The sequence below is a fragment of the Strigops habroptila genome, chromosome Z (genome assembly GCF_004027225.2).
Source record: "Strigops habroptila isolate Jane chromosome Z, bStrHab1.2.pri, whole genome shotgun sequence".
Taxonomy (NCBI): Eukaryota; Metazoa; Chordata; class Aves; order Psittaciformes; family Psittacidae; genus Strigops; species Strigops habroptila.
In genome coordinates this window covers 72,743,313-72,760,600 of record NC_044302.2, presented here as the reverse complement: position 1 = coordinate 72,760,600, position 17,288 = coordinate 72,743,313, and the positions used below count along the sequence as shown (strand labels likewise).

General features: G+C 43.9%; 1 protein-coding gene across 2 annotated transcripts in view; it reads right to left on the bottom strand.

Annotated features, from left to right (window-relative positions):
- The window catches only part of SLC1A1 (solute carrier family 1 member 1), a 45,961-nt gene extending 30,356 nt beyond the window's left edge, over positions 1-15,605 (bottom strand). For both annotated transcript variants that reach the window (XM_030470008.1, XM_030470007.1), the window contains exons 1-2: positions 15,346-15,605; positions 1,519-1,659 (exon numbers count right to left, since the gene is read on the bottom strand). In XM_030470008.1, the coding sequence (XP_030325868.1) occupies positions 1,519-1,659; positions 15,346-15,436 (232 nt within the window). In that variant the 5' untranslated portion in view covers positions 15,437-15,605. The remainder of the gene's footprint in view (positions 1-1,518; positions 1,660-15,345) is intronic.
- Positions 15,606-17,288: the final 1,683 nt, after the last annotated feature.

Here is a 17,288-nt window from a genome sequence, read left to right as displayed (position 1 = left end):
TAGAAAAAAAGAAATATACAGCCTTGTCTGGCAAGAAAGAATATATAGCCTTGTCTTGGCAGCTTTTCCTGGATCTCCTGTCACAGACTCAAGTTCAATATGATAAAAGTAGAGTTCAGTCGCTTTCTGTCTCAGTTCCTGCTCTTTATGAAAATGCTGCTGTCCTGTCTTTTCATTAAAACACCAAGCCCTTTTTCAAACCTCTATCTGTTCTTCTCTTCTTTACATATTAACAACTGTTTCATCTCCCTTCATTCCTTTGGACACAGCCCTTGACTATTTTCTCACTCTGCCTCTTGCAGCTTTCCTATCTGGATCTCCATCTTGCAGCTCTTGGTGTTCTCTATTTTAATTCCAATACTGGGTTCCTGTCACCCTGTATTACACATATGTCCCAAAGACCTTGGCAGCCTCCCTTAAGGTCCTCCTGCCCACTTTGGGGTGCATTGCTGAAATTACTGGTATTTTTGGACATGAACTTTGAGGAGCCTGGGAGTTTGTATTCAATACCCTATTCTTGAAAGCACTTTCATGGCATGATCATAATTTCCCTTTCATCTTCTGATCACAGCATGCTCTCCTTTTCTGCAGTCAAATGCCTGATGTATTTCCATGACCATTCAACCAAACAACAAACACCTGGACATGAACACAAAACAGAGGTTTTATGAAGATTAAAGGGGACAATATAATGACAAATGCATCCTGATTCATTGTAGGAAGCCAAAAGAAAATAGTCACAACCCATGTTCTCTCAGTAAGAGGCTTAAAGAATAAAGACAAGTTTGCTTGGCTTTGTCTATCTTCACCTACTGGGTGAGATGTTCGTAAATTCTTGCATGCTGTGGTGGAGTTTCAGCCAACGGCTTGCTTGCTTCTTCCAGAGAAGGGAAGCTTTGCTTCTCTTTCCATAATGCCTTCCTGGCCACAGAGTCTCCCTCCCCACTCTCTTGAACTTCCCCAAAACCCTTTTGAACTAAGTGTACCAAAGAGATTTTTCCTTTTTTCCTAATTTATAGTTTTCTGTCAGGTCAGTGCATTGAATGAAGGACTCAGCAAACGCTAAAGCTCAAGCAAGATACCTCACGGGAATTTGTTGAGACCAGAAAAGTGCAGGTGAAGAATCTCCTCTTTTTTATGACAGTATGATATGAGATCAGCTCTCCCTTTCTTATGAAATGGCAGCATGAGACTACTTACAATAGTTAACACTGTACCTAAGAATATGCAGTTGCAGCTTTGGGCTTGTAATCTGCAACTGGTTAACCCACTTCTGAAAAGAGGGAGAAAGAGACACAAGAATCTATTAAGTTATTATCTCACAGCTCCTTATAATTTAATTACCAGATATTGGGCTAATCCTTCCAAATCCATTTTCATTATATATAGAAAAGCTTAATGTAAATGTACCAATCTAGACTTTTTCCATCAAACTATTTTTTTTAAGGTTATTTCATTTAGAAAGAAAGGTAAACCACAATGATAATCCCATCAGCTAACAATACATTCCAGACATACCTGTGATCATACTTGAGATGATTAACGGCAGAATGATAAGTTTGAGCATTCTCATCAGCACTTCCCCAGGGAAGGAAAAGTAGGATTTACCCAGGTTAGACATTTTACCATATTCCCGAACAAGCATGCCAACTCCAATACCTAAAAGGCACAAAAAGATGTGGAACAAATCAGCAGTAGTTTATAGTAGACACATGGGGAAAAAAAGAGGAAAAATAGGAGAGAACATTAAAAAAAAAAAAAAAAGAGCAATAGACACATTTTTACAGCCATAGTGAAACTTCTATAGCAAATTAGAAATGTTGCCTTTTCTGTTCTATACATTAGTGATAACCATAGTAATAACACATGTAATTCTGAACTTGGAGGATGTCTTTAAGTATATATTTGGAAAAATCTTGATTATCGGTCCAGTCCAGCAGTGACTTTTTACCTGGTTTCACTAGCTCCAGAAGACCCACAACTTGCATTTAAAAAAACCAAAAACCAAAAAACAATACAATATATAAACACTATCAAACATTTTAAAAAATGATACGGTATAAATATGTTAGATAATTTGTACTGGTGAAAATATGTCTACACAGCAGCAATGCTTTCAGTAATTGCTGCCTTTCATAATCAGAAAAGTGTGTGACTATAATCACTAAATTAATTTAATAATGTCCAGGAAATTGATCAACAAAAATACACTCAGCATACTCACACTCATTATACTATATGATCAATCTACAAAATACCAGACTATAAGTTTAATCAGTGATTGAGCCACAGCACAAGGCGCTTTCATACTTCCTCTTACCTTTGGTTTAAATGAATCATCAGATAGTTCTAGCTTCTGAGACAAATCACAAACAAGATTTCTACCAAAAGAAAACAAATCATAGGCCAAAAGACAAACTTCTTCAGGCAGGCAATACCTTTATTTTCCATTTCAACATGGTTTTCAAATGAAAATCACTGGTATAGGAAATGTGTTCATCAGTCTTTAGAAAGCACTATGACTCTTGTTTCACATACAAACTTTGCTATGCTTCAATCCTGGCCAAACTGAATATGAAGAGATAAAATTTCAAACTGGATTGAGCGAGACTTAGGAACACAGAATCCTTCATTACTCATTGAGTGCTTAAAGGTCTTACTCATACGAATAGCCTTACTGAAGCTAATGGAATTATTTACCCCCTTTGGTATTTTAGTGACATCAGTGGGCTGTATTTTACAGCAGAATTGTTACAACAGCACAAGAAGGTACCAGCCTACCTTTACCAGCCTCAGTGGTTCATGTAAACTTGCGGGGTCCCATGAAAGCTGCTAGTGCCCAAGCCAAATGCCCATCTTCCCCCAGTTTTATTTTTGATGCTATACAAGACACTTGAGTTAGATGTTGCTCAAGAAGCTGGTGTAAAGTCAGACTAAACAGGTTTACAGCATATATTCCTCATTCTAAGTGATTAAAGTTGTGGAGGCAGACATTACCAGCAGGTTCAAAGACTTAGGCAAATTCACAGACATCTGGTTTGTACCGTTGGTCCTGAAGGGAATAGACAGGGATCCCACAGCCAATTATCTACTGAACAAGATATTCATTCTCTTCTAGAAAGCAAGGATTCTTGAAAAAAATCACAGAATCACAAAATGGTTAGGGTGGAAGGGACCTTAAAGATCATCTAGTTCCACTAGACCAGGTGGCTCCAAGCCCTGTCCAATCTGGCCCTGAACACTGCCAGGGATGAAGCATCCACAACTCCTTTGGGCAACCTGCTCCAGGGTCTCACCACCCTCATAAGTAATCCTTCCTAAAGATTCGTCATGTCTGTGGTTTGTGCTAGTTCACAGGCTATCCGGATGTTAGTTTGATGCAGAAATGTAAACTACTAGTTACCTTCACAGAACTTGCCTCTGAGAGCGCAAAAAGATAATGAACCATTTTTATTGTGTTCTATCTCCACCTGCAAAAACAGGCTGAAAGAAAATAGAGGCAGATTATAAACTCCTACTAAGTCTTTCCTGTTAATAAAGAGATTGAAAACGAACAAGTTAACCTTTCAGATAAATAGGCTGCTCTAAGCAAATATAACAATTTCTGATGTGTCATCTGTGCCAGTGAACTTGGACAGTTTAAATTCCTTGCAACAATCTCGAATCTTAATAGCCTTGGAGGTATTTGCAATATTACGTAAACACTGTTGATTAGTGACTGATAAGACACAATGATGTCTGTTTCTAATCTAGTGACTGAACTGGATGCGTTCAAAACAATTAGTCTGGACTTCAAGATAAACCCAAGCAAGATAAAACTCTGTTTATAAAACGGCTACATGTATTGAAGTAAGTTGCTAAGGCTTTGATCCTGAAAACACCATTGTAAATAGCTGAACTGAAGCATACAGATAATCTCCATGCCTTCAGACTATTCACTTCATAGTGTAGGCACATACTTAAATTGCATCAAGACTAGACTGTATTAAAAGATGTGTAATGCCACTTTACTTTGAGCAGATGTGACTATTAACCACGTACCTTTCATTCCAGGTGGTGACTGTCATGTTTGACCAGCTGGAAAGTTTGATCACTGAACGGGATTACTAGCAGGCAGAAGAATTCACCCTCATTTTCATTCTTCAGCGTTTTCTTTTCCGCTTCTTTAGATTTCACTACAAAAACTCTCCAAGTGCTCCCAAGATTTTAGCAGAGCTTCCTTACACTAATTACGTACTTATATTTGGTTTTGGGGAGATTTTTTGGTTGAGGCTTTTTTTGGTTGAGGCCTTTTTTTGGTTGGTTTGGTTTGGTTTGTTTTTGTAAGGATACTATTTATCTAGTGGCAGCAACTGAGGAAAGAGTTCCTCGTTCCAACAATCTTTTGAAATTACATTATTGCTCTCACTACCTTGTTCATGTTCAAGCTCCTCTGCCAGCTCCTTCAGCCCTCTTGGGTGTAACCCATCCAGCCCCATAGACTCGTGTACGTCTAAGTGGAGCAGGAGGTCACTAACCATTTCTTTCTGAATTATGGGGACTTCAATCAGCTGCCTATCTGCCAACCAATATGGGGAACCGCGTACCCTGAGGATGGCTGGTGTGACTATTAAAGACTGAGGCAAAGGCAGAATTAAGTACCTCAGCCTCTTCCTCATCCTCAGTCACTAGGTTTCCCCTAGTATCCAGTAGAAGATGGAGATTCTCCTTGGCCGTCCTTTTATTGCTGATATATTTGAAAAAGTCCTTTTCATTATCTTTTCTGGCAGTGGCCAGATTTAGTTCCATCTGTACCTTTGCCTTTCTAGCTTTCTCTTTACATAACCTGACAACATCCTTGTACTTTTCATGGGGTGACAGTCCCTTCTTCCACAGGTGATAAATTCTCTCTTTTCTCCTGAGTTCCAGCAATATGTCCCTGTTCAGCCAGGCTGGTTTCTTCCCCATCGGTTTGATTGTCGGCACATGGGGACCACCTGCTCCTGCGCCTTAAGGATTTCATTCTTGGAAGAGTGTCCGGCCTTCCTGGACCCTTTGTCCTTCAGTAATGTCTCCCAAGGAATTCTGCCAACCAGCATCCTAAACAGGCCAAAGTCAGCCCTCCGGAAGTCTAAGGTGGCGGTTTTGCTGGCCTTCTTCCTGACTTCTCCAAGGATTGAAAATTCAATCATTTCGTGATTGGTTTGCCCAGGATGGCCTCCAACCATCACATCACCCACCAGTCCTTCTCTGTTTGCGAACAGCAAATCTAGCCAAGCATCTCCCCTAGCTGGCTCACTAACCAGCTGGGTTATCAAGTCATCTTCCATACCTCCAAGAACCTCCTGGATTGTTTCCTCTGCTGTGTTGTACTTTCAGCAGACATCTGGTAGGTCGAAGCCCCCCACAAGAACAAGGGCAAGAGATCCTGAAACTAGTCCCAGTTGTTTGAAGAACACTTCATCTGTAGATTCATCCTGGCTGCGTGGTCTATAACAGACTCCTACCAGGATATCAGCTCGGTTGACCTCCCCCCTGATCTTCAACCGCAAGCATTCAGCCTTCTCACTCACAGCATTGAGTTGAAGGCAGTTGATGCACTCCCTGACATATAAGACAACCCCACCACCTCTTTTTCCTTGCCTATCCCTCTTGAAGAGCCTGTCGCCACCCACTGCAGCACTCCAATCATGCAAATCATTCCACCATGTTTCTGTGATGGTGACTGTGTCATGATCTCCCAGCTGCACAATGGCTTCCACTCCTCCTGTTTGCTGCCCATGCTGTGGGCATTGCCATAAATGCATTTAAGTTGCCCTGTGGATCTGGACTCCAACAGTGGCCTGTTGTCCCGTGGCTCGTGTCCAGTGAACCTGGTGTTATCGCCTCTGAATCTAGTTATCCCTCTGAACCAGAAGTCCTGCTAGCTCTTGGGCTAGAATCCTTCTCCCTCTTTGGGACAGGCGTACCCCATCTGTCACAGCAGGCCTGGTGCTGTATGGACTGACCCATGGTCAAAACTCCAAAATTCTGATGCTGACACCAGTCCCAGAGCCAGGAATTAGTTAGTGAGATTTTTCTTATGTTACCATTGTCAATGATTGCGGCTGGCAGGAGGGATGATAACACTACTTGGGCTAAAGTACTACAAGGGGATAGTACCAGGAACTCTCTGCACTGCATATAGCACTGTATCCATCACATCTGCCAAGCCTCAGGCTTTCCAGGGTCTAAGAGATGATGGCTGTGTTTACACAGAACCAGTCTGGCCTGTTGTATGTGCGTGCAGTGATTGGTGTGGTGGGACTTAACTGGATTATCTTTACAGCAGATGATTCACAGGACTGAAAAGGCTAGCAAACATAGTTCACTGACTTGATTGGAAACACAATATAAAACATTTAATCTAAACATGTCAAATTGCAGCACAGGCAGGCAAGATTTTTGCAATCTGTGATACAGTCCAAGTCCTTTAGTAATATTTTATAAAATACATTTTGTTTCTGCTCTTTCTAGAGGTCCTGTAATATCACTGGCCGTCTCTTAACTACAAAGAAATACACAGTGCCAACTACAAAACACTAAAATAGAGGGTGTAGAACAAATTATTGCTTGTAATAATACTCATAAACTTATTATTTCAGCTTATTAATTCAGCTCTCTTTGCATTATTTTTTATGCATTGCCTACTTGACAATTAATATTCCTTCCAACAAAACTACTGATGTTAACTGAAAAAAACCCAGGATTCTTACAAACCCCAAGATTGCAGACAATTACTGAGGCAGGATTTAAGGTCTCTGGGGGATAAACTGCATGGTAACTGATCTTACCTCTCTGGACGCTGATTTTTCCAGACTGCCATCTTGCTTACAAATATATGTGAAGAAAAGTTCTCTCAGAAACCTTCCAAAAGAAAGTTCCCAAGATAGATCTTGGCCTACTGAAAAATATTTGGTAGGAATGTATTAGAGGAAGGTGTGCTCATTCCTCTGCAGTGGTGAGACCCCCTATGTCCTCTCTCTGATTAACCTGTTGAGGGTGCAGCAGTTGTAAATTCCTAAACACAATGACACACTGTCATCTGACTGCAGTGTGAGGAAAGTTTGGGTGTACAGTGACTTCAGGAATGAAGGCAAGGTGGAACACTGGCCAGAGGGGGAAAAACTAGCTTCTCCGGTGTGCGGGGCTCCCCTTACCCACAGCAGGTGTAAAGACTTCTGCAACCAACAAAGCCACATAACTCCAGCTACTTTCTGTGCTGCGGGAGTCTGTAGCAGGACTGATAACACAAAGCAGCCTGTAGCAGTCACTGATACCACAGAGCAGCCTCTCTGCAATGCAGCCCTGCACAGGACCCACCCTTAGTTAAACCAAGGGCAGTTATTTATTCAGCCAGGAAAAGGGAAATTGTGGCCATTCCCCCAGAACAGCAATGTGCAGATGGCTAAGCAGTTCGGTAATTTAACAGCAGCTCCTATTGGACTCCTAGTTTCCTCTAATTTATCTAAATGTGCCGTAGATGAATTTCATGTGTACACATGTTCCAAATACTTTCAGATGTAATGTCTATCTGAGAAAGCCAAGACGAAAGTATACAGTTGAAGGAAAGAAAAAAAACTTTACGATCATGCTTCATTTGTGCATGTATCTTAGTACACTAGTGAGAACTGTCGTACAGAACCTACCTATAGGAACAGTCCATTAACATACAGAAAAAATACAAAGAAGTGTTGTGAAGAATTAATTCCTTGGTTAGTCGTTAACTCTTGTTAACATAAATTAAGTTGTATCACAGATACAATGTGCCTCTTTCACAGCTCTTCCACAAACGCAGTGACTCATTGGATTTGTGAAGTTAAGCACTAACGACCTTAACATAACAAACACCACCTATTAGCACGATTATCTCATAAATTAAATAATATGAGGAAAACTACAGTTCTTTCCCAGCAGTTATACAAGCTACAGTTCCTCATGAATTTGGCACCTACCCATTCCGTGTGGGGATACTGCGTGAAACTCATTAAGACTCCATGAAAAGTGGACTCAAACAGGAACAGGAATACACGTAAAGGACTGTAGAGTGATTAAAAGAACGAGGAGCCTTCCTTCTGAAAGGAGATTAAGGAGCTTGGTTTGTCCAACAGAGATGAGTGAGCTAGAAATACAGAAAATGGCTGAATTGCAGAGAAAGTAGTATTTTAACAAATGGGCGCATACTGAACCTGAACACATTTAGACTGGAAACTGTAAGGCTTTCAACAATCAGACTGATGAATACAGCTTCCTATAAGGAAGCACCAAGAAGCATATCCAGCTTTAAGGTAAAACACGGTATGTTACAAAAATTCAGCTAAAATGGTGTGACCTGAAGCAGCAGTAGACTAGATGTGATAATCCAGGAGATATCTTTCTATCTCATAATCCGGTATTTTATAGTAAAATTGAAATGTAATATGACAATGGTAATTTGCACTTCTTCTTTTGCAGATCTTCCCCATAGCCCCTTTCAGTTGTCACTTCTAAAACCACTACCATTATCCTTCACCCTGTCCATCTGTAACTTGGGAGCCTTCTTTAACTATGACCTCTCTCCTCTTAGTCAAACAGACACATACAGGTCTTGTTGCTTACATGTCTCCAAATCCACTCAATTTCATAAAATAGTGCTTTCATTTGAACCCTTTTTGTAACTCATTTCAGATACTGTCTTGTCCCCAGTTCTAGTGTCTAACATCTTACTTGCACGGCCTCACACATTACAACACCAACGGCACCATTTCAATGCCACCCATAAAATTAGAGCTTCTCTCCCTTTCTTTTAAAAGCCCACTGATGATCTGTTCTCTTTCACAACATTTGCTTGCTATTCCAAAGCTATGTGAGCACTTTCGTGTATTCTGTATAGCCCACCCAAAGATATTAGCTGAATAGAGCACATCAGGAAAAATACACCTTCCTTGTGTACCTCTGAAGCACATGAGAAACTAAATGGGGGACAATAGTGTAAGAAAAGTGAAAGGCCAGTAATTAGGAATATCTGCCAGATTCTGATCCTTGTTACAGCTTGTTTTAAACTGTGAAGAGAATAAAGAACAGTAAACAGGACATTCTGTTCTAGCTATCGCCTTGCTGGAAGGGCAGTGGAATGATTCTGACTGTAATAAATTGAGATAAGCAGACGGAAAGGCGATTTAGTGGAAACTAAAGAGAGACAGATAGGGACATGCAGAAATATTATTATGAAACTAATAAAGACATCAAAGCCTTGAAAAATCAGAGATATCACCTAGAAAATTAGTTCAGATTAAGCAAAGCCAGGTTGTTTTGCAGTTCCAAAACCATGAAAAGACCAAGAAGTGGCTGGGTGTTTTGCAGTGTATTGTGAAATATTTATCACATGTCAAATTTATCAAGTCAGATTTAATCATGTGGCATGCTTTTGGGTTCTCATGGAATGCACAATATGTGGAACAATGGCAGACAGAAAAAGAAATCTGGAACACTAAGTCCAATGTAGCCCTGATCTTCAACATGATGTACGATGCAGACATGATCTCACAGCATGACTTACTGTTGTGGGGCCACAAGTAAAATACTTTCCACAAATCCTATGAAGCTATGAGGCTTTTGTTTAAAAAAAAAAAAAATAAAAAAAAAAAAAAGGTGTATTTGCGAACAGTGCAGGTGTTGTTTGTGAGTAGTCTTGGCCTGAACATTTTATATTTCTTGGGGTATATAATAAAAGAGGGTATTTACACTTTGTTAAGATGTAAACGGAAAACAAGAAATATTTTTCTAATTATATTGCAGTATCTTCCCTTAAATAATATTGGGAAACTGGAAACAGTAAATGTTTTTCTGCTATTGGTACTGCTATTATTGTTTCAAATGGAAAGAAACATTTATTGACTTTGGTAGCTCTGGGGCTTTGAAGAGCCCACTCCTTCCAAAGCTCCCTTTATTTAAAAGTTCAGCTCTGGCGATGGTTTCACTCCATTCACATAAAGTGAAAGCCAGGCTTCATCTTAAAAACAAGACACAAAATACATGGAAAATAGGAAAATACTTTACACACCAGAAGAACAGATAAAAGTTGGGGCTTCTTTGCTCCAAAACATCTCAAGAGTAAGAGGCACCATGCTTAACTTCAGTCTTCGGTTTCTTTTGTTGGCTCAGAGCATTTTTGATCTTCAGTAGTCTGTAAAACTCTCAGATTAAGCTGTTAGCCATTCTGCATTTTACTTCTGTCTTTAAAATTAAATTCAGTCATTCTTTCAGGATTGCTGGGTTTCACACATTTCTGAAAAGATCTCATCCTGTATCAAACTGTATGCAGTGTGACATAGAAGAACAGCCCGATTAGCACCACAAGTGCCTAATGAGGCATAAAAATTCACAAGTATCATCTATGGTGCTCTAAATCACACCAGGAAAAAAAAACAGAGTCTTCTGTTTAATTTCCATGCTACCACAGTTGATTCATGATGCCTGGTCTTCACTTGTTATGAATTCCAAATTAATAAAATGTTATGCTTCAGATTTCAAGAAAGGAATCAGATGTTTACTTTGCAACTACACTTGTCAGAAACTGACAGGGAAGTTAATTCCTTTGCTTCAGTATATTCCCTTTAATTTTTTCCTGCTGTGAAGAAAAGGGCTCTGTTTTCCCTGTTGTATTTCAAAAGGCAATTAATCTGCTTCATTGTTTGTAACCTTCACACTGTATTGCGCAAGCAAAGAGAAATGGTACTGAAGACAGCCTAAACTAAGCTAATAGGCCACTTTGACGTAAAAGTATGAGGAGGCGGGAGTGAAAAAAGAGTGAAGCCCTATTCCGTATACAGAATGGGCTTTTTATTTTCAAATTACACTTGTCAGAGACAGAAACAACTTACTGGAAGAAGCTGAAACACTTTATGGGTTTATGTGGTTTAGAGGCTGCAGGCTACATTTGAAAAGAAACTTCTCATCCTCAGGAGCATGGTGACCTCCCTGGGTTCAGGCTGGGCTTCTGTGTGCTGAGAGGCCATCAAAAGAGTGAGTGAGAGGCTACTAATTGTTCTCTTGTTGTCTTCACCCTGTGAAAAGTTCATTCTTGTAAGAATGCACTAGTTGGCTTCCAGTAATGCTAGCATGTGCCAGCACTGCTCTGACATGGATGAATTTTAAAGGAACGAGTGCTTTTAAAAGCAGCTGTCAAATCCTGCTATATCTGATTACAGAGGGAGCCTAGCATTTCAGCTAGCAGGTGTGAATACACCCGACAAATTTATTTATTTATTTTTTTTAACACAGACATGTGAACAAAAAATATTCTTGTAGGGAGGTATTACTACTTAATTCTATTAATACCAAATAATAATTCCGATTAAAGAGAATAAGTTTTTGGTATATGGGCTCTTGGGATGATATTAGTAAGCAAAAACCAGAAGGTCCAGTGACTGCTGCCTTCATCAAATCCTGGCAAACAGCTAGAGCCACACCATGCAAAGTTTCAGCGATGCTGGTGTTACAGATAGGAACTATCCATATTTAAATCCCCCTCTCAAATGCAAGAGGAAAAGGACACCTGATGCCAGACTCAACCTTCCAGCAAGGTACTGCACAAGCAAGGTGTCTGATCCTGCAGGGCCTACATGCGCTTCACGTAGAGGTGCAACACCCAGGCACCCGGGCATGCTGCAGGCGCTCGCCCACCCCTCCCGCTCCCGCTCGCCTCGCCGCTGCCTCCCGCCGCCGCCTCCCGACCCCACAGCGCCCGCGCGCCCGCCGGCCGCCCCGCCGGCACCTCGGACAGCTCCTCCTGCCCGCCCCGCCCCGCGCGTCAGGAGCGCCGGGACCCGCGCGTGCGAGCGGCAGAGCGGAGCAACCGCCCTGCACAGCTCCGATAGACGGGAGCGGCGGCGGCGGGAGCAGGAGGCGGCGCCCTGCGGCGGGACGTGCGCCAGCCCCAGCGCTGCGCTCCTCACGCCCCTCGCGTGAGCACTTGAACAACTCCAGCGCCCCGCACGCGGCTGCTGGAAAAACACAACGCTTCAGAGTCATAGGCAGGCTCACAGCTATCTGAAGCTCTGAATTAATGTAGGAAGTGATGGAGAGACACCCTATTAAGCGACAAAAAGGAAAAAAAAAAAAAAATTAAAGTACTTATAAACACATAACCTGGAAATTTACACAAGCTGAATCCCTCAGAATCACACTCCCGAACCACAGAGCTATGACAAAATGATACTGGTGTAATAGGTTCGAAAATGTAAGTAGTCAAAAAAAAAACCTGTAACCTACTTGTGTATGCTCTGCAAGTCTGTAAAAAGATCTCTGCTTCAGCATAGCAAGCTGCTGCAGCTCAGTGCCTGAGACCACATGTACTCAAACCACTTACACTTTAACTTCCACAGTGAAAAGAAAGCTGTTCTGGTGCAGAACTGCTCAGGACTACAAGCTGGTAGGCTATGCCCCACAGACTAACAAATGAGCAAGTATTTACACATCATCAGCCTTCTACCTCCATGACTGGTTTGGTTGTGTTGCAGCAGTGACCTCTTGGAGACAAAGTGATGATAAAAAAATTGATGGTCTTTCAGAATGCTATGAAGTGTGACTTAAACTCTCCCTCCACAACTGTCCTCTGGAAACCTGTTTCAGGGTGAGTAAATTTCAGGGATATTTCTGGTTTATTTTGACTTGATTGTACAAATTGGAAGCAATATAACTTCCTTTATAAAGGCTGAAGAAGCACTTGAAGTTGACTTTTAAATTGATTTTGTCAGATCAGCTGCTTTGGGCTCAGTAAAGCCAATGGAGCAAAAAAGATACAAGCTACCCTCCTTTCACAGGCACCTGTGTGAGGCTGCTACTACTCTGCCCCTCTGCCTCCTAGAGAAGGGGAGTGAGACTATAAAAGAAATTCCAATGGTTTTGAAAATGTAAGTGACAGGCGACTGGTTGAATGCATCAAGTGTAACAGAAAAAAATTACCCTTCAAGGAAAAAGTGTTTGGAATTTTGAGTGGTTTCAGTTTCTGTCTCCTCTTGTCAGAGGCACACAACAAGTAATTAGGAAAACTTTTTAGCTTAGTAACGATACTAGCAAAGATAAGCATATCCCACTAGAATGCTGAACACAGCTCTAATAGCAATAAGCAAAAATCATGATTCCATATGATGATGCTGGAATATCAGGCACTCTGCAGCACAGCAGGACAACTTTCACGGCACATTTCCACCGCCTGCTGCATTTTATATTTCCACTCCTATGTCTAAATATATTTTCTGCTTTCCAAATTGGTAAGTGATGATGAATGCTAAATTGTTCCTCCACATTAAGTAGATCAATAAAGCTCAGAGCAATTTCCCACTGTATATTGAAAAATAATAAATATGTAAATTTAATTATGAGAGGTTTGTGGACTCCAGGTATGTTACAAACTTTCCTCAAGCTGTAATAAAAAGATAGCGCACAATTCCACCAAGCCATCCTTACAAGGGTTTCACCATTCTCCTTGTGTAACTTACTTCAGCTCCACGCAATATTGACAATGCAGCAGATACATAGCTTCTTGCAAAATGTAACTTGGTCCAAAGCTCAAGGAATTTTTATGAAGACTCTCTCTGTCAAATTACATAGCTCCCCTGAGTTCTGGACTGTTAATTACAGTGTAGCAGGTAGAGAACTCCAATGACACAGAAGGTAATTTGGGTGCCTGTCACTCTCACGGTGAAGTCCCATTGGGGATTAGGGTCAAATTGTCTCCCCAGTTTCCACACTGCCAGGCTCTGTGGCTCTCTCGGAAATCTCATTTCAGAATGATCAGCTTCTAGGATCACATCACACACTTAATTTCTACCTACATTCACTAAAGATAATGAAAAGGGAGTATTTCTTAACCACTTCTGTAATCGATACACAAGTATGTCAACTTAAGGAATTGTACCTGACAGGAGCACATGAAAAACAATTGTACACACACCGAAACAGACACACACTCCTCCAGCTGTACAGCCAGATTTTCAAAGCAAGCCCTTAGCACTTGGTATAAGAACTCACAAAAACCTTTTCACTGACTAAAGAGGTGAAAAGAACTGAGATCTTTCAAATACTGAATGGGTGGAGGAAAACACACATGTATAGTAAGTACACCTCTGATCACAGCTTATAAATGGCTGGTTGGAATTCCAAAGGAATAAATCTCTCCTCAACAAACATGCACAAAAATAATTTGTTCCAGCCAAAGCTCCTATCAGCAAGAAAAGTCATCTGAAAGAGACCCATCAAACAGCAATTGCTCTTACTGAAATACTTAAAGTAACACTTCTCTAAAGGAGCAATAATGCAAAGGAAGCACTCCTTGCTTAGCATCAAAATAATCACCAAGAGAAAACGAAAAGGAGGTGTGACAAGGACCAAAATTACGTCCTATGGAAAAGTCTCCTCAGCCAAGTCATTTGACAGCTTCTCTTGGCCCTTTTGCCCACCTATTCCTAAAAAGATGGCGTTCAACTCATTGCGCCTCTGGAAACTTGTCAAGCCCAGGAGAAATCCTCCTATGTTTACACCACCGCTGAAAGCCCCACTGAAAGCTGGGTGGCACTGCTTGCTTAGGCCATCAGAAGCACCCCGAAGCCATCACAATGCCCTGGTGCCCAGCAGCCTCCACCTCGGCGGTGCTCCAACCCGCAGACCAGCCGAAGGCGCCGTGAGCCCGCCTCTCTCCCCCGCGGCCAGCCCCGACTCGGCAACCTGCGTGCCCGGGGCACAGCCTGCCACAGGGCAGCACCCATGCACCAAGGGCTCGCAGTCAACCGGAGCACTTGCAGGTTTTTCGAAACACGGTTTTGCCCTGCTAATCACCGGACCTTTGTCACACAGGCCGGAGAGGTGCAGGCAGGGGGCAGCCGCGGCCCAGAGGGCACCCGGCATCTCGGCACGCCGCTGCCGACCCTATTGCTGGGGGCCGGGGACCGCTGCGTTTACACACGCAAAACCCCGCTCAGAGCGGCCGCCACAGCACCGCGCCACTGCGGACCCGTTCCCCGCGGCCACGGCTGCGCGACGCCCCGGCCCCGGCGCACCTCAGCCGGCCTGCGCGCCGAGGCGGTAGGGCAGCCGGCCCCCCTCGCCCGCCGTTAGGGCCGAAAGGCTTTCACGGCACCGGCAGGGGGCGGGATTGGGCGTGGGGTGGCCCCGCACTGCCCGGGCCGGTCCAGCGGCCGCGCAGCGCCCCTCGCTGGTGTTGCGGGCCCCGGTCTGGCGCCGCGCCGGCCTTGCGACGGGAACGGCCGTAACGTGCCAGGCAAGGCCGGGCGGGGGGCGGCGGCGCAGCACTGCCTCCCTGCCGCCTGCCTTGCCGCCCCCACTCACCCATTATCACGGCGGCCACCGTGCTGAGCAGCAGCCAGTTCTTCTTCAGGAACGCCGGGCAGCTGTATCCCTTCCTCTCCGTCTTCGCCATAGCGGGGGGCGGCGGGTCTGGGGCGCTCCACGCCGTGCGCAGCCGGGTCAAGTCGAGTCGAGCCGAATCCAGGCGGGGCGAAGCGAGGCGATCTGCCTGCCCGTGTGCGTGCGCTCCGCACTGCTGCGCGCTTTCTAAGGGAAGGCGGAGACGTTGCACCTCACCTGGCAACGGGAGAGCCCGGCCCCCGCCCGCCCTCCCGCAGACACCCCCCGCCTCCCGGCCCGCCCAGCCCCGCCGCTCCGGGGCGCGGGGCTCGGCTGCGGGCACCGCTGCTTGGTGGGCTTCTGCCTGTGCCCTGCCGGGGCGCAGGCCAGGGAGGAGAGAGAGCGACGGCGCTGGCCGGAGCGCTTCACCTCTCCCAGCCTAGCAGCCCCGGGCCGAGGGAAGAGAAAAGCAAGGAGCAAGGGGAGGAAGGAGCAAAGGTGTCTGATGGGCCCTGGCAGAGGCTGACAGCCCGCGGCCGTGGCTGGTGGGTGCCATGCCCAGACCTCCTTGCTCCAGCTTGCCTCCCTGCTCTTGTTCCCAAGATGGCCGGGCCATTGGGTTTTGTGCCAGACAGGCAAAGGAGCCTGGCGCGTAATGACCCCCGCGTGCGAGAGGGGAGGTTGTCCCGTGCAAGGCCTGTGTTGCCACGCTGCCTGCCAGGCAACCGCCGTGCTCTGCAGCGCGGTGTAAGAGGCCCACGCTTCAGGCAGAAGAGGTGGTCCGGGGTGTTGGTGGCAGCTGGAAAGCCACCAGTGGTTACACTGGGCATAAGCTCTAACCAAATATTGAGGGAAAATATTCTGCCCTGTACTCCTAGTGAGAAAATTGGGGGTAGAGAGTACAGAAATAGTTTGTAGGATTTCCCACAGGGTTTAAATACAGAAGTTGTGAAGAAGCATTTATTTCTCAGTGCAAGTCCTTGACAATGGTCTCCCTCCCCCTCTCCACACACAAGCATGATTAAGGGTGTATATAACATTGGGATCCAATTCCTTAAGGGATTTCTGTTTATAAGCTTGCTGATTATGATTTTCAAACTTGGAGATCAACTGGTAAATGTAAGGGGGGGGAAAAAAAAAAGACTGCTCTTGTCTTGCTGAGCGACATGATGACATGAAGGAGAGTGCACAATTAAAGTTTAATTTACCTCATTTAATTACACTTGACACCTTCCATTCCAAAACATACACTAGTGAAGTTTTGCATGGTTTCCGTCTGTGATGACAAGGTAACTAAGGCATGGGGTAGATCAGCAACAACTGCAATTGAAGCCATGTCACATTTGGTCTTCACATGGATCTGGCTTTCTAGGTGACAGCTTCAGGAAACAGACAAACATGTACTTGCTGAGGCAGGGAAAGGCATTGAAATCCACCTGGATGAAAAGCAAGAGCTATCATCTATCCCAAAGGTTAAAATCCAGAGCCAGCTGCATAAATGTGTATAGGGGGACCTAAAAAAGTATCCTTATTTTTCAAATGTGTTGAGCAACTACAGTAATTTGTCTGCTTCTCTCACCATCAGGAAAATTTAGTTAAAAAAAAAAAAGGAAGCCTCATCGTAGCAGATGACTAAGTATCTATTACTTTATTAAATCATAAAAAGTTCCAGACCACTTAAAAGGAAAGCTGGCTTACTACCATGTTACAAAAACAGAGAGAAAGCGAACCAAAAATAAGTAATGCAAAGAAACAGTAAGAAACACCATGTCCAGATTCCTGTACAGAAATGTGGCAAAGCGTGAGTGGCACTGAAGAGGTACAGGAAGAAAAAGGCACATGAGGTTTCAGGGTGGGAAGGATCAGGCTTACCCTGTGCAGAAGAGGTCTGGCCTTGGCTCTCACTGCCACAGAGTGGAAGTTTT